Below are 23,052 nucleotides of genomic sequence, written 5' to 3'. Positions count from 1 at the left end.
CGATAACAATGACAGTGATGGTAAAGGTTTTTAAAAAGGAAGGATGCTAACCCAGAACTGGACACTGGACAAAATTTATTGAATGGTGGTCAAAAGGAAGCAAAGACAGGTTCCTCTCGGAGAGTCTTTTGTGTGAGGCAATAAGCAAAAGGTACCTTTCATTGGGATTTATGCTACATTGTAAAGAAGAGCGGAACATATCAGGATTAACTTTCATGGGGGATGCAGTGATACCTACTGCTATACAGCTCATGTGTCACACTGAGTCAGTAACAATATGATTGATCATTTTGTCTTGGATGCCTTTTCAATGCACGAGTCACGACTAGGCATATGCCAGTATGATATTCTGACTGTAAGCCAAAATATCATGGTTTCACAGTATTGCAATTATAGCTCTAAAATGTGTTACTTGAAATATCTGAATCTAAACCTTTTTTCCATTGAACAGGATTTTTATTTTTCCAAAACATATTAGCAAATTGGAACTTCACAAAATATTCTAAATAAAATTTGAATAAATGCAGTCCTTTAGGTGAGCCTAAAGCCACAACTCAACATTATTACCATCAGAACAAAAATAATTGAATTATTTTCCAGAAAAAGCATGTGTGTATGACTCGTATCATCTTTACATTATATACACACACTCTTTCTCAACACAAACAGTTGCCAGAGAGAGAAAAAAACAGATCTTTTACAATGGATAGACACACTAAAGACGCTGGAGTTAACTCTCGTAGCTGGTGGGAAATGACAGTATTTACTAACCTTTAATTTTGTATAAATGCGAAATCATATTGGAGGTATTGCCTCCTCGGCAGACACCCTCCGCAAACATGTTAACATGTCGGTTGGCCCTCCTGCTCTGATCCGCGGCCGTCTGTAACTTTTCTGTAGTCGAAGTATTCCCATACTGGCGGATTCGTTTTCTCGATTTGGGAAAAAGTTCAGGAGTTCCACCTCCTCCAGCCATCGTGTAGCCTAGCTGACTCACTGACACTGAGCAACAACCGGTTGGGAAGTGTGTAGCCTTACAGCTACAAGCGGGGGATTTCTCCATGCATTTTTAGGACGTAAAAAACAGCTAATACCTTAAGGATGGTATGACGGAAAAAGGTTTAAAAACCTTGACGTTTTCATACCACGGTATACCTTGAAACTGGTAATCAGCACATGTCTAGTCACGGCTTAATATTGTTAACTCATTTGCTCCCAAAAACGTATAAATACGTTCTATTTTTAATTGTTTCAGTGTCCCAAAAATGTATTAATACTTCTTTTACGTTTTTTTTTTTGTTTTTTTTTTTTTTTTGTTTTTTTTTGACAAGAGCCATCTCTAGGCTCTGTTGCACTTGAACTGCAATGCACAATGCTCAAAATTCATTTTAAAACAATAAAACTGGCCACTGGAGGGCAGTAGCACATTTTGTAAGAATTCAACTCGGGCCAAGAAAGGAAGTGAAGAAAAATAGTCAGGAAACGGAAGTTGGAGGGATCTTGTGAAGACGATCGCAAAAAAAAGGCAAACGACATTGGAGGAGTGTTTTGAAAAGAAAACGAAAACATCGTCAAAGAAGGATTAAAAAAAATCTATCTTGATGAAACAGACGGTGATGGCCACAACAGCGTCAGGTTCTACACGTGTTCTGTGGAGCTCACGTTATGTTACTCCTGAGCCCGAGGTTAAAACCAACGATGAAGATGATGAAAACAGTGAGACCGATCTTGATCTGGACTCATCAGATTACTGGGAGCCACCTCATTCAACCGGGAGCAGTCGAGAGCCTTCCCCGTTGTTATATGCGCAAATAGTTCAACAATTCAATAGTTTAGTTATGTGTAAATAAATTGTTAATCTGCGATCAACAGCTCTATTTGTCTTGTTGTTTATTATTTTGTAGAAGGAAAACATTATTCAGATGTTTGGGGTGTCACAAAACGAAAAATAGCTGTGTTAAAGTCAAAGTTATGTTTGAAATGTATGCTTTTACATAAAGCTCTATTTCTCAGTTTTTTCATCAGAAATGGGAAAATTGCTCAAACTAAGATATTTTCTAAAGAATGGAAAACAGAATTATCTGTCGGCCTTGCAAAATCAGTCAAAAATCCAGTAAAACGGCCGGGAGCGAAGGGCCTTGCTCCGGTGAAAATGGCTGGGAATGAATGAGTTAATATAGATTACAGAAAGTCATTTTTACATTTTTTGCTGGTGGTGTGCCTTGGGATATATCTTTTAAGAAATAAGTGTGTTGTGGCTCAAAAAAAAGTTGAAAAACACTGTGATAGACAACTAATTATCGATTGTTTTCACGATGAGTCAACTCATTGGTTCATATATACTGTAAATTAGGGGTGTGACAAAATATCGAAATGGTGATATATCGTAATACTTTGTATCCCAAAAGGGTATCGGTATGCTTCTGCCAAGAATTGAGATATCGTTTTAAAAAGGTGTCAATGTTTACTGAGGGAATTTTGATGTCTTCTTCAGGCAATCATCTTTATAAATCTCACTGGAACGGCAACAAACAAAAGTTCTACCATCATCACCTTGTCAAGAATCTGCATTGGACAAGATGATGATGCTGGAACTTTTGTTTAGTGCCGTTCCAGTGAGACCTTAAATGGCCCAAAATTACCCAATTGCCTGGCATTGACTGCCACTGACAGCCATAGACGTTCAATCTGTTTGAAGTGGGAGGGATGGCAGCGAATGAACGAATGTTCATTCGCTGCCACCCTACCAGTTCAAATGGATTGGACGTCTACAAGTGATAAACTAATTCCAATTCACACTAGAAGCTTGTTTTTCTGTTCATTATTTTTTTGTAAAATATCCAAGAATGATTTCCTGACCAATGTATCGATAATCGTTGTATCGCCATATCGTCAGATCATCGTTATCGTGAGCTTTGTATCGCAAATTGTATCATATCGTGAGATACCAAGAAATTCCCACTCCTACTGTAAATCATGTCATTTACGGTCATATGACTGAGCTTTACATTTAAGTTATTTAGTTTATTTTGTTTAAAGTTTATTTTAATTACAGAAATAATCATCTGCTTCCATTAACTCATTGACTACCAATGACAGTGATAAACGTCTTAGTGCATCTTAAGTGGGATCTAATAAACTCATATAAATAGATAGCAAAAGGATGATTGGACATCAAAACCCATCATCGATGTCATCACGAGATTTTAAATCGTCCAACCTTTTACCCGGTAGCGTCCCCGTGAACTTTCGAGGCATCTTGATTTGATTGGACTCATCAAAACAGACGACATAATGACACAGAAACTATTGGCTAGCTCATTTGCTTGGCGGAAAGCACCAAAAATCCACATTCATGAATCACTCTGTCCACACATTATTCCCACAAGTGGACCAGTGACATTATGTAACGGCAGCTGGCTCGCCAACAAGAGCCCAGGGAGGACTTTTTTTTCCCCTTCCACCAGCGCGAACTCTGCGACAAAACTGTTCTGCTTTGCTTTTGGTTGACCCGCTTCCCTATTTCGTGTGGCTTGAAAGTAGCAATCTTTTTACTCCAATAAAAGCCTGATTCAGCAACACAAACTTCAATTAATTAACAACACTGCCAGTAAATCACCCCCACAGACAAAATGGACTGGATGTCTAGTGGTGTCAATGCCAACCAATAAGTTAATGCTGACATATTGAAATAAAGAAACTCCATAGAAAAGCTGTTGTTGAAGCAACACAAGTTTACATATTCTTTATCCTCCGCAAAAAAATACAACTCTTACTGCTGCAATGTTCTTTGAATTCTATTGAATATTCACATGAATTCACATGAATTATTCAATATTTTGGAAGACTACAGGTTTCGTCAAGTGAAATTTAGGACACAAAATCATTTTAAGACCACCTATAACTGAATTTAATACAAATTTAACTTGTAAAGTTAATCCTTAACCCCTAGAATGTCGGAATATTTCTCAGAAAATGTCATGCAATGCAGAGTGATTTAACAATGGGAGAAATGTAAGACCTTCCTGATGAAATTTATCAACGCAAGACAAATAGTATATTATTTATTCTCTGCAAAAAACTCCAACTATGACTGCTGTACATTGAATTCTATTGCATAAATGAAATTTAAGAATATTAGTCCTGTTTTTCAACATTTATTACTAGAGCTGGGAATCTTTGGGCACCTAACGATTCGATTACGATTACGATTCAGAGGCTCCGATTCGATTATAAAACGATTATTGATGCCCCCCCCCACCTTTTTTTTTTTTTTTTTTTTTTTAAGTGTTAATTATTAATTCCAAAATTGTTCAAAAATACTCTCAGGCTAAACCAAACTACTATTTCAGTATCAAGTTAACATATAGCAGTAAACAAATATACAAAAATAAAAAACTCCAGTCCCCATTCTGTATCAGCAGCTTTAAACTACATTCAATTCATTTAATGTTGTGAATCAACCGTTAAAGTTGTTAAAATTGCTCCCGTTATTCCATAATTTCCCTTTTGTCTATTTTCGACATGTGAAAGTTCTAAAACTATTTTAAAGATAGATTCAAGTCAATATTTTACCGATTTAGGAGTATTTTAGATAAAAAGTTAATTAGGTTCGCTACAAATACCTTGCAGGGAAATAAACTGCTTTAAGATGGCAGCCGTTTACTAACGCCCGCATCTAGCTTTTTGTAGATGTGCTGCTAACTAGAGGTGTGCAAAATTTCCGATTCTTAGATTATTCGCGATTCGGCCGTGGAAGATTCGAGAACGATTCACAAACATCCAAATTCCGATTATTGAAATAAGCCAAGTAAAGCGGAAGTACAACACACTCAGCGCACCGCGTGGTCTTCGGGACGCAATGAGGAACGAAGCGAGAGTAGCTAAACATCATGCTTCTCATTACCCGGCCCCTCCGGTAATGCCAATGCTCAACTCACGTCTCTGGCTCAACTCATGCCACAAGATAAAAAACACAACAACATACCTGACTGCTGCCGAAAAGCTGCTACAAAGTACATCCACATAATGTTACGGCAGGGGCGGACTGGTAATCTGTGGGTTCTGGAGGATCACAGAGCGGCCGGTGCCCTGGACGGCCGGCGGCCGCCATTCATTATAGATCACTGTTTTTGTCCCCCCTAGCCTCTGATTATCTACAGTTTGCATCCAATCCGACAGGTGGCAGCAATGCGCCTGGCTGTTCATCGCCAGTCCGATAGAAGAACGAAAGAAGCACAAAGTTGCCTTCATTGGTTCCTTGTGGAAGCAAAATGGCGACGAGCGTTAATGCCCAATATGGATGGTGGTGGCAAAAAAAGAAAAGAGAAGGGTGGCGCGGAGAAGGTTAGGAAGAAAAAAATTAAAGAAACTGGAGAGCAAAGCATTAAAATGTCATGAATTGACAAATATTTTCGCAAGCAGCAGTCTGGCTGCAACGGCCACGTTGGGTAACAGCAGCCCAGCCCCGGCGATGGTGAGAGGGGGCAGCCGCTCTGACGTGCAGCCGGTGCAGGGAGGGAGAAAAATAGAGGGAGGAGGTAATGATAAGCTGGTGGAAGTTCGAGAGGGAAGTTCCCCAGACAAGCGCAGAGCAAGTAAAAAGGGATGAAGAGGGTCACTTGCTCGGTATACTGGCAATTGTTATCCACAAGGTAGGTACATTTTAAATGAAATAAATGACAATTAAAGGGTTAGTGCCAGCTAGTCGATGTACCCGTTTGCAATCGTGTCAAGTTATAATATGCTCGTCCTACTATCACTCTCCTAAGAAAAAATATTATAGCTGTAAAACAACGTATGCACACGCAGCAGCAATATTAATTCAGAAGAAATATAACAAAATATTAATAAAATGAATGGTTTTACTTTAAAGTTTAGGTAGTTAAATTGATATATATTTTTAATCATTTATATATCGTTTTGTTTTCTGGTTAATACTTTCCAATGAAGGTTATGTATACAGGATTTGTCTTGAAATGTTTTTTATATTTTCATTGAAATTTATTATTTGTATGGCAAGATTAATTATGGCAGGGGTCTCCAAACCGGTCCTCAAGGGCCACTGCGGGGCCTGGTTTTTCTTTCAACCGATCGAGTACCGACAGTTTAACCAATGAAGTTTCTGCTAAAACAAGCAGCACCTGACTGCAATCAACTGATTACAATTGTAAGACACCAGATTGGTGCAGAGGTGTTGTCTTGTTTTGTTGGAATGAAATCCTGTGCCCGCTGCGGCTCTATGTGGAATAGTTTGGAGACCACTGAATTATGGCATAAACAATGAAATCGTTTTATAGACAGAGATATATAGAGATATATTATAATCAATTGGATACATGAATGAATGAATGAATGAATTTATTGTCATCATCATCATAATCATTGACAGTTTCAGAATGTGGAATTTGCCCAAATACATAAAACTTGCTTTGAAGAATACATTTTCATTTGTTTATTCAGGTCTATCATAGAGCTAGTACAAAAAATGAACCCAACTCCAGTTCAGCCTTGCAGTACTTTGAGCGCCCCAAGTCAGACAGTGACAGTCTAGACATATTTTCTTCATTTTCTCTTAAAGTGCAAGAAATTGATGCATTTTACAATAAAATGTAAAAAAAAAAAAAAAAAAATTCTCCCCGAGGGTTTGGCGGTATGCCCCCGGACACCCCTATGGGGTCTGTTTCCCTTCGTATAGCGTATCTTGTGGGCTGGGCTGAGTCAAAGTCCAGGGCTGCTTTTTAGTCCCAGTCCGCCCCTGTGTTACGGTAGATATCATTTATATAGGACTAGATGCAATATAGCTTCGGAAGCATTAGCAGCACATCTACAAAAAGTAGATGCGGGCGTTAGTAAACGGCCGCCATCTTATAGCAGGAGACTTCCCTGGTAGGCTGTTGTGAACCTTCCAAGCAAACCTAATTAACTTTTTATCGAAAATACTCCTAGATCGGTAAAATATTGACTTGAATTTATCTTTAAAATAGTTTTAAAACTTTCACATGTCGAAAGTAGACAAAAGGGAAATTATGGAATAACGGGAGCAATTTTAACAACTTTAATGGTTGATTCACAACATGAAATTAATTGAATGTAGTTTAAAGCTGCTGATACAGAATGGGGACTGGAGTTTTTTATTTACTGTTATTTTTGTTATTTGTTTACTGCTATATGTTAACTTGATACTGAAATAGTAGTTTTGTTTAGCCTGAGAGTATTTTTGAACAATTTTGGAACTAATGTACAAAACATTTAAATAAAAAAATAAATAAATAAAAATAAATAAAAAAAGGAGGGGGGTGCATCAATAATCGTTTTATAATCGAATTGGAGCCTCTGAATCGTAATCGTAATCGAATCGTTAGGTGCCCAAAGATTCCCAGCTCTACTGCTAACGCTACTGAATCTATATTGCATCTAGTCCTATATAAATTATATCTACCGTAACATTATGTGGATGTACTTTGTAGCAGCTTTTCGGCAGCAGTCAAGTATGTTGTTGTGTTTTTTTATCTCGTGGCATGAGTAGAGCTAGAGCCGTGAGTTGAGCATTGGCATTACCCGAGGGGCTGGATAATGAGAAGCATGATGTTTAGCTACTCTCGCTCAGTTCCTCATTGCGTCCCGAAGACCGCGCGGCGCGCTGAGTGTGTTGTACTTCCGCTTTACTTGGCATATTTCAATAATCGGAATTTGGATGTTTGTGAATCGTTCTCGAATCTTCCATGGCCGAATCGTGAATAATCTAAGAATCGGAAATTTTGCACACCTCTATTTATTACTACTTTTAGGGGAGATTAGAACAGAGTAAAAGCGTTTACATTCATTTTCGATACGATAGATGTGAGTTATAAGCGTGTTTGTGCAACACATTCAACTAAACTGTATCTAAGATCTCTTTATAAGAGACTACTTTTGGTCATTGTTTTATATATTTTAAAATCTTTTTTTAAACCCTATAGAGACATGCCGTCCGCATACATGGACATCGGATTTTGGGTCATGTAGGCAACAATATGGCCTACATACATTTGATATGCAAATGTGGACCGCATGACCCAAAAGCTCATGTCCACATACGTGGACACTGGGTCTCAATTAGGGCTGCAGCTATTGATTGTTGTAGTAGTCGATTAATCGATGAAATGGTTAGTTCAAATAATCAAGCAATCGGATAAGGAACATAAACCTGAGCTGAGCCTCAAATGGTATAAAAAATAAATAAATACGGATCTAGTCCAATAAAAGAATTGGCTAACTTACATCATAGACTTCATAATGATATTGACGGGTCACGTCTATCATACACTCGCCTCGCCTTCAAGTAGGGGGCCTCCCCACATCAAGAGGAGTTATTCTCAGACACACGCACGCAGCGGTCTAACGCCAGATTTAGGTTGAAAAAGTATGAAAGCTGTACCGCATACAAACAAGAAGGATTGTCTCAGGAGTGATTTGTTCGAGGATTCAAGGTGATTATAATATTTTTCGTACCATGCATGTATTTTGAAACGTTGTGAAAAAACAAATGGGAGAAATTAGCCGCTTCCGCATTGATTCAGATTCAGAATATTTATTGTCATTGTTACAAAAGCACAACGAAACTTTGTTTGGAGCATCCATACAGCTTGGTTGATAAAGTGAAAAACCCACATAATAATAATAATTGGTGTCATAGTTCGCAATTTTTACGATAAATAAATGCTAACTGCACGGGGTTTTTTTGCTTTTAACCAAGAATCGAGACTGTTTTACGTCCATATCTATAAAGAATTCAGGGATTTGAGCATTTATTCACAAGAATTTCAACATAATAAGCTCTTTGTTGTGGTAAGGCGGCGCCAGAGTGACTTAAAGACTAGCAGCACTTTCGACATATTTACGTAAATTAAACGCTAACTCCCCGTTTTTTTTTTTTTTTTTTTGCTTTTAACCAAGAATCGAGACTGTTTCACGTCCATATCTAGAAAGAATTCAGGGATTTAAGCATTTATTTACAAGAATTTCAATGTAAAAAGCTCTTTGTTGCGGTAAGGTGGCGCCACAGTGACTTAAAGACTAGCAGCACATTTGACATATTCATGTAAAATAAATGCTAACTGCATGTTTGTTTGTTTTGTGCTTTAAACCAAGAATCAAGACTGTTTTACGTCCATAGCTATAAAGAATTCAGGGATTTAAGCATTTATTCAAGAGAATTTCAACGTAGAAAGCTCTTTGTGTTTCCACTAGGTCAGTTTTGACAGAGATAGTCCCCCTATTAATCGGCCCCGTGCCCCATGTCCCGTCAATATCATTATGAAGTGTATGCTTACATATCAAAAGTATGCTAGCATAAATGCTATAATATGTACTATTTTTACAGTGCACTTAACAAATGGTTCAAACACATATGCCCACAAAAAAAAAAAACGGCTAAATATACCTAAGAACTAAATTACGAGTGCATTAAAAACCATTAGCTCAAACAATAACTTAGCTTATGTTGGTCTTAACAGGGAACATCTGGATTCAGCCATGTGAAATGAGGTATGTCATATCCACTGTTGCCACTAGAGGGCAGTGTATCCACCCAAATCAATACAACGAAATACAAACACTTTCAAAACAAACCATTACACCGCCACTTTAATCAAACGAACACTCGAAGCAGCAAAATTTAATTCAAATCTTTTTTTTAATCAAATTAATCAAGTTAATTGATTAATCGTGGCAGCACTAGTCTCAATTATAATTATATATATCACTATTATTATTAATAACTATGCTTTTATATATTTTTAATAAATAAAATCATAAATGAATAAAATGATAGTAAAAAACAACATCAATACAACTAAAACGAAAACAAACAGTAATACACTGTTATCATGGATAACAATAACTCTCTATAGTTTTTAATCTCATGGTTTTTAACTTATTTCCAGTGAATGCTCATGTTTCATCGCCATTGACATCCAATCCATTTAAAATGAACGTCCCAGTCAAAATGCATTGAACGTCTAGCGCTGTCAATGGCAGCCCATGAATTCCTGATATAGTTAAATACTGTATTTTGATTGACCCGTATTCAACTAAAGTGTCACGTGCACAGTATTTTACTTCAACTTAACACACAAAGCGTGTCGGATAAGTGCTCTGCATTTCGCCCGATTAGCATAACGGCAGGCCGAACAAAGGCAAGCGTCCACCTACCAGTCATGTTGTGTGTGTTTGCGCGCACGGCTAATTATTTCCTGGGGCCTCCTGCGTGGCGCGCTCCGCCTCGTCTCCACCCTGTGGACAAGAAAAGAGCATTGTGAGGGCGGGTGGGTGCTAAAAAGAGTCAGGGGGTGCTGCGGGTGTATAGAAAACTAACAAGTGCGGCGGCAAACGTCCCCTGACGTTTATTTATTTTCTTCGGCACGAGGAACAAAAGGCAGAAAGAGGCAAGGGATGTCCAAGACGCTTGGTCATTTGATGAACAAGACAAATATTTGTAGGCATGGGCATATAGTAGACAAATTTATTAAGGCGGAGTATGTTACACACACACACACAGTAAGTGAACATTTTCATGATTCAGCATACATTTCATAAAGGGGATGCTGTCTAAAGTGGAAAGTGATCCAAAATTAACAGGAAATGACCTAAAATGAATAGCAAGTGACCTGTAAAGTAGGGTTGTTTCGATCATGTTTTTTTGCTCCCGATCCGATCCCGTTTTAGTTTGAGTATCTGCCGATCCCGATATTTCCCGATCCGATTGCTTTATCTTTTGCTCCCGATTCAATTCCAATCATTCCCAATAATTTTTCCCGATCATATACATTTTGGCAATGCATTAAGAAAAAAATGAATAAAACTAGACGAATATATACATTCAACATACAGTACATAAATACTGTATTTGTTTATTATGACAATAAATCCTCAAGATGGCATTTACATTATTAACATTCTTTTTATGAGAGGGATCCACGGATAGGAAGACTTGTGACTTTGTATATTGTGACTAAATATTGCCATCTAGTGTATTTGTTGAGCTTTCAGTAAATGATACTGTAGCCATGCCCAAATGCATGATGGGAAGTGGAACCATGACTGTGCGTAGTGCTACCAATTGATATATCTTCTCTGTGTTGGGAAAGAACATAGGGTGTTAAGAAAATGATCAACTACTACCTTTCTTCCCCACATTGCCTCCCACGTTATTTTTAATTGCTGAGAGAGGTATTGTAAGGCTTTAGCCACGTAAAAAATGGCTCCAAAGGCTGTCAAAATTCTCTCTACTTAGTATACGCTGCCTTTTAGCGCTATCTTTAGGTAAAACGGCATCTTTATAGATTGAACGCGACAATGTGTGAGTGGGTTGTGCAGCGCATGCGTTAATTATTTAACGTGATTGATTAAAAAAAAATTACCGCCGTTAACGCAATAAATTTGATAGCCCTACTTTAAGCCAAAACTACTCTGGAGGAGTGTAAGACATTTTGTCTGTAACGTTAAATACAATTAGAAAACTATTTAAATAAAATATATATATATATTTAAAAAAGGCATGTCCGATATTTTTTTCACCGATTCCGATACTTTGAAAATGACGTGATCGGACCTGATCGATCGGGATGCCGATCGATCGGGACATCTTTACTGTAAAGGCCTCAAAATCAACATAAAGTGACCCAGTAATGCCCCACAATAATCAGAAAGTGACACAAATTCAACAAGAAGTGACCCGAGTTGCCCAAAAATCAACTGGAAGTGACCAGGAACGAACAAGAAGTGATCTGTAAATGCCACCAAATTAAAAGAAAGAGAATCAAAATATATACGACGTGAGTTCCCTGCTGAGTTACTCATGGGTCGTAAATTACGCACCACACTCCCACAAATACCAAATGTAAACAAAAACTGGACTGACAAGAAGAATAGGTTCAAACACAGACAGAAAATGGCATTTGATAAAACAACTAGACGCTTGGAACCTTTCTTTGTGAATGACAATGTGAGGATCGAAGGACCGGATTGTTGGGACAGAAAAGCTTCTGTGCTAAGTGAAATCAGTCAGATTAAGAAAAAATAAGAGGAGTCTGTTAAGGACTCATACGGCTACAGGGAGTCAATCTAAGGATGCTGGAGCTGAAAAACAAAGTGACACACAACCACCTGAACTTCCTGTGTCATCTCCAATGACAGAACTGCTGAGAAGATCTACTTGAATGAGAAAACCACCTGAAAGACTTGAAATGTATTACTACATAGTAATATGTTGAACTGCCTATTTGCTAATTGTTCACTGTACTAACTGAAAGTTTATGGCCATTTGAAAATTTGAGTTGGCACGTTACATATGTTATACAGCACCACTAGCTTTGGAAGGAGGATGTAATGATAGCTATGCTAAGAAGTGAACCAAAATAAACAGGAGGAGAACTGTAAATCCGACAAAATTAATAGGGATTGACCCGTGAATGCCCCAAAAGCCACAAGAATTCACCTGAAATCAATAGTAAGTGGCCTGCAGAGGAGAAGTGATCTAAATTCAATAGGAAGTGACCCGGAATTGCCCAAAAATCAACTGGAAGTGACCAGACATGAACAGGAAGTGACCTGTAATTGCCAACAAATTAGAAGTGAACCAAAATAAACACGAAAAAGACCTGTAAATGCCACAAAATTAATAGGGAGTCGCCCAGTAATGCCCCACAATAATCATGAAGTGACCTTAATTCAATAGGAAGTCACCTGGAATTGCCCAAAAATCAACTGGAAGTGACCAGACATGAACAGGAAGTGACCTGTAAATGCCAACAAATTAAAAGTGAAGCAAAATAAACAAGAATAGAACTGTAAATGCCACAAAATTAATAGAGAGTGACCCAAAATCAACAGGAAGTGACCTGCGGTAGTTTACAGACCAGCAGAGCAAAGCATCCCGACGCAATTTCAATTAGCCTTTTCTAGTTCCATTATATTTGATAGATTTGCTTACAAAATAAGTGAAAACCGCATGGTTTAGCTTGAATTGCTTACAAACTATGTAAAAAAACCTCACGGTTTGGCTTGAGTTTTTAATTACTTTCTATTAGTGCTGTCATTTTTTAAATTAATCATGTTAAAATATTTGACGCATTTAACGCATGCGCGGAATGACCCGCACATGCATTGCCTCAAACAGACTACAATGACGCCGTTTTTGCACATTGAGAGCTAAGAGGCAGAGAAAGGCGAGTTGACACAGGCATTCATTGGACCGTGTCGTTTATTGGCATAAGCTTCGGCAACTCCTTCACAACAAACGTAAGTATCATTTAGTGAAAGCACAACAAAAATAATATTCTTTTCTCAAAAAAAAAAAAATATATGTTCACAAAAAGAAAAGCAGGCATTCCCAATCAAAATAGCTATGCAAAATACACACAAAACTTACTCAGACTTTGGTCAAACTCTATTCAAGCACTTCGTTTAGCTCAACAAGTACACAATATTTAGTCACAATATCAAAACCATCAGAGGCCTCGTACGTTGTGAAGCCAGCACTCAAATGACCGTGAAGTACAATGGATGGGAACTACGGCGTCAATCGAGGGACAAAACACACTCATTGGCTTGATTTCTAGGTAATCTAAAACTCGCCATTGACACCTTGTGGTGTATTTCAATCACTACCTCACGTAGTTAAAGACACTGTAGAAGAACGGCACGGATTTTTTGATTGAAAATTTTACAAATTTTATTAAAACGAAAACATTAAGTAGGGTTTTAATTAGGGCTGTCAAAATTATCGCATTAACGGGCGGTAATTAATTTTTAAAATTAATCACGTTAAAATGTTTGACGCAATTAACGCACATGCCATGCTCAGACAGATTTAAATGACAGTATAGTGAAATGCCCACTTGTTAATTGTGTTTAATGGAGTTTTGCCGCCCTCTGCTGGCGCTTGGATGCAACTGATTTTATAGGCTTCAGCACCCATGAGCATTGTGTAAGTAATTATTTACATCAACAATGGCGGGCTACCAGTTTATTTTTTGATTGAAAATTTTACAAATTTTATTAAAACGAAAACATTAAGAGGGGTTTTAATATAAAATTTCCATAACATTTATCTTTTAAGAACTACAAGTCTTTCTATCCATGGATCACTTGAACAGAATGTTAATAATGTTAATGCCATCTTGTTGATTTATTGTTATAATAAACAAATACAGTCCTTATATACCGTATTTTGAATGTATATATCCATCTTGTGCCTTATCTTTCCATTCCAACAATAATTTACAGAAAATATGGCATATTTTATAGATGGTTTGAATTGCGATTAATTGCGATTAATTACAATTAATTTTTAAGCTGTAATTAACTCGATTAAGAAATTTAATCATTTGACAGCCCTAGTTTTAATATAAAATTACTATAACTTGTACTAACATTTATCTTATAAGAACTACATGTCTTTCTATCCGTGGATCCCTTTAACAGAAAGAATGTTAATAATGTTAATGCCATCTTGTGGATTTATTGTTATAATAAACAAATACAGTACTTACAGTATGTCCAGTATGTTGAATGTATATGTCTTGTGTCTTATCTTTCCATTCCAACAATAATTTACAGAAAAATATGGCATATTTTAGAGATGTTTTGAATTGCAATTAGTTACGATTAATTAAGTTTTAAGCTGTGATTAACTCGATTGAAAATTTTAATTGTTTGACAGCCCTACTTTCTATTTGATGACAGAATTAAATTGTACAATCATGTTATTGAACTCTCTCAGTGCCATTGACCATGAGAGACATCCAATTATGTGGCTCGTTTCATCCTTCCACTGTGAATTAGAATGAGTTTATCACTCGTAGACGTCCAATTTGTTTAAACCTCCCATTTCAAACAAATTGGACATCTATCACTGTCAATGACAGCCAAAGGGTGAAGCATATTTTTGGATGGAACATCCTATTTTGGTTGGCTTCACACCAAACCATATTCAATAATTCAGATATTCTGATAAATTGTTTCTATTTGGCAGTTGTTTCCACAAACAGCTGATTAAGATCTCCACTTGTGCTGCCTATGATGCTCGTGAGTCATTTGCCAAGTGACGTGAAGAAGACAAATATCAACGCGATCCTTTGCGGAAGTAAGAAAAACGATTTGTGCAGAGTTGAGGGGAAAGGAGGGCACTAAAAGCTGCTAAAAGCTTCGCAACAGGAAGACAAAGAGGAAGCAAAAGAGGAAACGTGAGCGAGGCTCACTCGTACGTTACGTCGGCTCTACGGTCGTCTGCTAGAGGAGTTAAGCCTTTGTTTTGACGTTTACAGCCGCTAATTGATCCGTTCTAAGGCCGACTTGGCAACAGCACTGGCTACTTCCTGTAAACATCAGCAGGCCAGCTTACGTCATATCGGCTAAAAGGGTTGCGGAGCACAGTGAGATAGTGGACTAAGCGATGGGATTGGAAACGGGGTGGGTCAAGTTTTAGGAATAAACCCTCACATCAGAAACTTTAATTTCAAAGTAAGAGTACCGTAATTTTCGCACTATAAGGCGCACCTGACTATAAGCCGCCACCTACCAAATTTGATGCAAAAACGACATTTGTTTATAGATAAGCCGCACTAGACTATAAGCCGCAGCTGTACTCACTGTATTATGGCATATTTACACCAAAAGGTATTAACCGGAAACACTTTGACAGCGGCATCATATAACTGTCATAAAACCAAAAACCAAAACAACCATGAAGCTTTGAACCAATTGGATGCAAAGCTTCATTGCTTCAAGAAGTGTCATTTGGTCATCACTGCTCCCTTTGGGGGGACAGTCAACCTCTGCTGCCACTTGATGTCAACATTGTTGTCATCCAACATGCCTCCTATCATGCATTGCAGCGCAACAGATGTAAATAACGATGTATGATGTAGTCATGTTCTGTGCTACTTATTTCTTCAGTTACTGTTCTAGTTGTTTCATTAATTGCTAGTTATGGTATTTGGTAACACTTTATCTGACAGTGGTGCCATAAGACTGTCATTAGACAATCATAATTATGACATAAGACTGTCATGAGCATTAATGAATACTTATAACAGATGTCATTTAGTGTTATGTGACAAATTATCTCACTTTTGAATGGATGTAAAAGATCCGAGCTGGACATAAATGGAGTTAGTGACATAATTTGCCGGATGACACTTAACGACATCTGTCATAAGCATTCAGTAATGCCCATGATAGTGTCATGTCATAATTATGACGGTCTTATGATGCTGCTGTCAAATAAAGTCTTACCTGTTGACGCAAATAAATCAAGAAACAAACTGCACTGTACAATAAGCCGCAGGATTCAAAATGAAGGGCGGCTTATAGTCTGAAAATTACGGTAAGTAAGTAAGAGTCTAAATCATGTTTGAGTGTAAAAAAATAGTCCAAAATAATTCCCATTTTTACAAGATATCATTTTAATTACTGATTAACGCAAAACCCAGGTAGCAGTGTAGTGGCACCGATTTTCCATAAATGATCAAAATCTGATTTGAAACTGCAAGGGACTTTTGAAATTGAAATATGCCTTTTCTTTTCTTGAAAATTTTGAATTTCTCCAAATTTGAAGTTAAAAAAAAATTGGCATAATCAAGTTCTACTTGCCGTCCGACACATTTATCTCATCGTCTGCCATTGACAGAGATAGAAGTCCAAACCATTTGAACTGGAACAATAGGCTGCGAATTAGTTAACCTATGCGTTTAAGTGCCTGTGACAAAAAAGCATGTTTATTTCCTATTACATGCAGTATTTTATACTCCTGAATGAAATGGACTGCTTAGATGTGTGTGGAAGCGATCGACATATTTATTCATGTTTTTGAATCCCACGCTACGAAAATGAGGGACTTCCGGCCAAGGTCTCGGATTGAGGAAGAAGGCGAATGTGACGTCGGCGGACTAAACAGCTCACAATACAGCCATAATATCGTATGCTGAAGGACTTCTGATTTAGCTGATTAATTCGTTTATTTTTTGCGTCATGCCAGTCCACTGTGCTGCAGGCTTTTGTTGCTACTCCAGGGAGATTGGTGTGAGGCTTTTTGGATTTCCAAAACATCCTGAAGAATGGACAAAACAAGTCCGACAATCAAAAGACCATTGGACGGATGACTAAGTGAGTACGTGTTTTATGTTATGTGAAATACAGGGATCATGGCAAATGTTTCAATAAGGAGTTGGCTTGCATTTTGTTGGTGACAATGCTTCCTGTCCACCGAGAAAGCCACTTGGCCGACGACAAGGGACTTGTCGGACACCTTGATCGCTGGCCAATGAGTGTCCGTGCACGGGCAGCCACGCGCTCTCGTCTGCGGTTCTTGATTGTGTAGAGCAGTGGTCTCCAACCCGGTCCTCAAAGGCCCGCTGTGGGTCGTGAGTTTTGATCCTGCCGATCCGATAGTCCGAACAGATAGTTGAACCAATGAAGTTTCTGCTTAAACAAGCAGCACCTGACTGCAATCAACTGATTGCACTTGTAAAACACCAGTTCGTGATTGTGTCCAGACCTCCACCCCCTCGGTCCTCTTCGCGTGCCCGCCTATAGAGTATATCCTCAGCTTGGGCTGGGGCAGCCATGTGCTCCAACATCGGCCGGTTTGGCCACCGAGAATGAGCTATTTTCGGTGTCCATTCCCCTCTGGGTTCCGGGCAACGAGCACTGCCTGCCTGCCGGGCGGCAGCAGATCGACGAGCCAAAACCTGCTCGCCACCAGGGGCTGGCCGATCGGTGAAGACAATCACCCCCGCCGCGGTGTGTGACATGAGTCGGGGTAGTTTTGTGTGTTTTTTTGTTTTCAAAAGGCGAGAAAGAGACTTGGAATAGCCGCTCAAATTGGGTTAGCATGTCGCCTAGCTGTCACGCCTCCTGTTTTGTTAACGCTCTTTTCTCCGTCTTCGAAGCCGGGGCAGAGAAATGACAAAAGTCGGACTAACTCCGGTGGCATAAAATACCGTTTAGGAGGTTTAAGAAGTTGGCAGTTTTGACAATTATGCAGTAATTTAGCCCTGTCGTACTGAATAAATGCATTTTTTTAAATTTCACATTCCATTTAGCACAAGACTGTTATTTGTCATGACCATACCATTTATTTAGCAATTGGGGAAAAATACTTCAATAAAAAGAATATCCTGTAAAAATATTGTAGTAGAGAGATTAAAACAATGATGAAAATTTGGTGCTCTCTGTCGCATTTTCCTCGCTTTGAATCTTCCCCCTCAATGGGCTGAATTCTAAACCAGCTGAAATCATTACTCTGCCGACTTCATCACTCAGCTGGAGGCGCTAGAGCGCTATAATGATAGGCGGGGCTAAACGGCAAATTAAAAGACTCATTTGTCGTCATCTGTGCTTTGCCCAATAGTTGTATATAGTCGAATCGTCTCAAAATATGATTTCAATTCACATAATAATGCTGTTTTAAGATTTTTTCACAGCACTTTATTTACTTCCTGTTCACTTACTATTCATTTCTATACTATACTGTTCAGCAACCCAAATTCAACAGAAAGTCACGCATAAATGCCCTAAAATTAACCAGGACGAGACCTAGAAATGCCCCAAAATCAACAGGAAGTGACCGAAAATCAACAGAAAATGACCTGAAATGCCCCAAATTTATGGTATCTCATTGACGTCTAATACATTTGAAGAGAGAAGGATGGCAGCGAATCAAAGAACTGACGCTGTAGAATATCATACAATGATTTCCTGATCCATGTATCTATAATACCTGTCTTGTTACATATTGTGAGATTATCATTATCGTGAGCTTTGTATCCCAAATCGCATCGTATCGTGAGCTACCCGGAGGTTCCCACCCCTACTTTTATGTCAGTTGAATCCATTTTACAGTGACAAGTAACGGCCTCAACAGATGCATGGGTGTTGCATTGTGTACAAGGATGGAGGGGGCGATGCGCCTCGGGTGTTGCCCAATGAAGACAAATTTCAAAGCCCCAACGTTCTTCCGTCACGCTCGCCACTCGGACAGACGGCCGTCAGCGACGCGACCTTTGGAGCGCTCCCCGCCTGCATGAATAGAAGCCTTTGTTGATGCTGAATTCCGCAGCCAGGCTTCCAATTAAGCGGAGGACCGACAAAGACGCACGTGGAAAAGGTAGAGTGAGTGTGGCTTGACAGAGCCGCCGGGCCAATTAGGAAGCAGTCGCGTGATTGGTTTGAATTAACTCTTTAGAAAAAAAAAGGTTAATAATGAACAGTCAAAAAATTGAGTGGAAAATTACGCATTTCAGTTTGCCTACTAAACACTGCCTGCAGCTGTTTTATTCGCTTTGAAGTGTGGTCCATTACCCATGATGCAATGAGGCACATTTTTGTTAATGCTGAAAACTGGCAAGTTAAGGCATTCATGAGCAATGTTATGATCGTTAATGAAAACGAATGATATGATAATAGAAATGAAAAAAACAAACTAACCAATAGGCTGCCATTGACGGTAATAGAGACATTGTCTGATACAGTGATCCCTCACTTATCGCTGTAAATGGGGAATAGAAAGGACAGCATAAAGTGAAAAAACGCAAAGTAGTGTCACTCCCACCCCTTCCATTTTTACCATCCTTTTTTTTGTGCGCATATATAATACCAATAAGTGTATATAAAAAACCTTTGAATACATACAGTGCACTCCATAATTATTGGCACCCCTGAAAAAGATGTTTTTTAGCTTCTAATAATTTTTTTAAAAACTCAAATAATATGGGACCTTAATGAAAAAAAAGAGAAAAATCCAACCTTCAATACAAGTGCATTCATTCAGTGGGGAAAAAAATCCCACATAAAGAAAAAAATATTTGACATCAAATAATGTGTGTCACAAATATTAGCACCCCTGGTGTTAATACTTTGTACAACCCCCTTTTGCCAACAAAACAAGGTCTGAAGACTGAGATGGCCATGGGAGGAGCTTGATTTTGTGTCCGGTGAACCATTTCTGTGTAGATTTGGCCATATGTTTAGGGTCATTGTCTTGCTGAAAGACCCAGTGACGACACATCTTCAGCTTTCGGACAGAGGGCAACAGATTTTGATTTAAAATGTCCTGGTATTTCAAAGCATTCATGATGCCATGCACCCTAACAAGACTCCCAGGGCCTTTGGAAGCAAAACAGCCCCACAGCATCACTGACCCACCCCTATACTTCACAGTGGGTATGAGGTGCTTTTCAGCATGTGCATCTTTCGTGGCACGCCAGACCCACTTAGAGTGTTTGTTGCCAAAAAGCTCAATCTTGGTCTCATCTGACCAAAGCACACGGTCCCAGGCTTCAACTGGGACCGTGTGCTTTGGTCAGATGAGACCAAGATTGAGCTCAACCTTGGTCTCACAGAAAAGTACACACGGTCCCAGGCTTCAACTCCGAACCACGAACCACGAAAGATGCGCATGCTGAAAAGCACCTCATACCCACTTTGAAGTATGGGGGTGGGTCAGTGATGCTGTGGGGCTGTTTTGCTTCCAAAGGCCCTGGGAACCTTGTTAGGGCGCATGGCATCATGAATGCTTTGAAATACCAGGACAATTTAAATCAAAATCTGTTGCCCTCTTCCCGAAAGCTGAAGATGGGTCGTCACTGGGTCTTTCAGCAAGACAATGACCCTAAACATATGGCCAAATCTACACAGACATGTTTTTTTTTTTTAAACCCAGATATCTCAATGTAACACGTTTTAGAGCTGTTTGCAATACCGTGATACCATGAAACCGTGATATTTTGGCATAAGGTTATCATACCGTCAGAATCTCATACCGGCACATGCCTAGTACAGAGTCTGCATCACTGCAGACGTTTTTGTCCATAAAAGTGATGAACTGAATCAGTGACAAAGAGCAACCTTGGCGGAGTCTAACACTCATTGGGAACGAATATGACTGACTGTCAGCAATGCGGACCAAACCCTGGCACTGGTCAAACATGTTGGGATCAAATAGCCCTTAGCAGAGGGCTCGGTACCCTGTACTCCCAAAGCACCCGCCATAGGACTCCCCGAGGGACACGGCCAAACGCCTTATAATAAGATTAAAAAATCCACAATGCACTCAGGGCGCGAAAGTTGAGCCGCGAAATAGCGAGGGATCACCGTAATAATGTTTCGTAAATGAACTCATTGGCTGCAATTGACACCAGAAGACGTCTAATCCAGTTAAAAATGGATTGTCCGTCCAGCTATGTTGCTGATAACCAATGAGTTGAGTTCCCGGTTACAGTTAAAAAAAAAATAACAATAAAGTCATAATTCATGCATGAAAAGGTCAGAGAACATGAATTAAAAACTAAACTCTCGCAACAAATCCCAAATTAAGAGTCAAGCTGTTTTTGTCATGTCATACACAACAGTTTGTCGAAAAATGAGTGATAACTGCATTGTGACTGCAACGTGGTTTCTTACGCTACAAACCGCGTATGACCGCATCGCCGCTGCGGAAACAGACGGGTGAAAAATACCCGGCGCACGATTTGAGCTTTCAAAAGTATGACGCTCAAAACAAATCCTTACCACAACTGCACTTAAGTCTGCGTTTTTAATGTAATTTATGGAGTCACTGCGGGTTCTTGTGGAGCTCGCTTTACTGCTTTTGTGCCCAAACAAGCATCAAAGAAGACTATTGCAAAAAAAAAAAAAAAAAAAAACACGAAAATTACACGCTGTTAATTCTTGCCGGAAAAGCATTGTATGCTGCCTGGAAGTCACGCGAGATTCCTCCTTGTTCCATACTAAGCACGTGAGAGGACATTTGCCCGAAACCATCTCAGGGGGTCAAGTCGGCCCCCTTTGATGGTGGTGTTACATGCCTGTCAAGATGGTGAATTATGATTAAAAACAGTTTTGCCTGTGGGCTGATAAGCTTCTGAACAAGAGGAATAAATACAGTAAAGACCCCGAAGTTCAAACGTGGGGATGAGGTGAAACCGGATTCTAGGGCTGCAGCTATCGAATATTTTAGTAATCGAGTAATCGACTGAGAATTCTATCGATTAATCGAGTAATCGGATAAAACAAATATATTTTTAGGTGAAGAGAAATTATAGATATACATGAGAAAACAAGACATTTTATCATTTTCAGTCAATCAATGTCTTTATTTTTGATGTGTATTGTTGAAAACGGCCAACAATTGCATCTCAGATGTAACTAGGATTAAAAAAAAAAAGACTAATTCACTATATATATATATATATATATATATATACATACATACATACACACACCTAAAAATGCCTTTACGCTTGATAACACACTTCGCTTAAAAGTTACGATTTTTCCCCACGTTTTTCAATTGAATTTTTATTTGTGTCAAGCCATTTTTAAGTTCTAGTAAAGTTTTAAGTTAGTCTAAACTGTAAGTCCTGATAGGATTTTGAATTTTTGTTCAAAATAAATGTATGATACAGGCTGTATTGGAGCACATTAGGGACTAGTGCTAATTGGTGTTTTATCCAGCAATGACTACTGAGCTAAAATTGATAGTTAGCATTATTGAGTTTTTATTTGACACCCTCATCACTCCACAACGCTATGTTATGTTAAAGCCTGTATGTAAGACACGTTAGCCACGCATCGAAAGTGGTCTTAATTAATAGAAACCTAGCCCTCTGCAGGGCTAACGTTACTTGAGCTAGTAGTGACAGTAACGTTAATCTTATATATTAGCGCTTAGCGCTCTTTGTTAGCGCTTAGCGCTCTACTGCTTTAAGATGGCGGCTGTTTGCTAACGCTGCCCAGACGCGGCCTAGTCTGTCATTGTGCATCTAGTTCAACATACATGTGATCTCTATGAGACTCACCAGAGCTAACTGCAACTAACGTAGCATGTGCAGGCTAGTATTTTGCAACGTCGGAGTCGTTTGTAGCGGCTGTCTGCTGCAGTAAGTTTTTTTTTTTTTGCTTCTTCCTCTACGCACGTGACATCAGCGCGTTGTCCCGCATTAAAAGTAGTCCGAGCAAAACGTGATGCTTAGAGCTGTCAAAATAAACGAATACTCGAGGTGAATAAAA

General features: G+C 38.9%; 1 protein-coding gene across 5 annotated transcripts in view; it reads right to left on the bottom strand.

Annotated features, from left to right (window-relative positions):
- Positions 1-23,052, bottom strand: part of LOC130909201 (thyroid hormone receptor alpha-B) — a 277,864-nt gene that overhangs the window by 134,808 nt on the left and 120,004 nt on the right. For all 5 annotated transcript variants that reach the window (XM_057825377.1, XM_057825380.1, XM_057825382.1 and 2 more), the window contains one exon: positions 10,195-10,275. In XM_057825377.1, coding sequence (XP_057681360.1) covers positions 10,195-10,275 — 81 coding nt within the window. The remainder of the gene's footprint in view (positions 1-10,194; positions 10,276-23,052) is intronic.

This window comes from Corythoichthys intestinalis, chromosome 21, assembly GCF_030265065.1.
Source record: "Corythoichthys intestinalis isolate RoL2023-P3 chromosome 21, ASM3026506v1, whole genome shotgun sequence".
Classification (NCBI taxonomy): Eukaryota; Metazoa; Chordata; class Actinopteri; order Syngnathiformes; family Syngnathidae; genus Corythoichthys; species Corythoichthys intestinalis.
The sequence above is the reverse complement of the archived record's forward strand: the minus strand, read 5'-3'. Positions and strand labels throughout refer to the sequence as shown.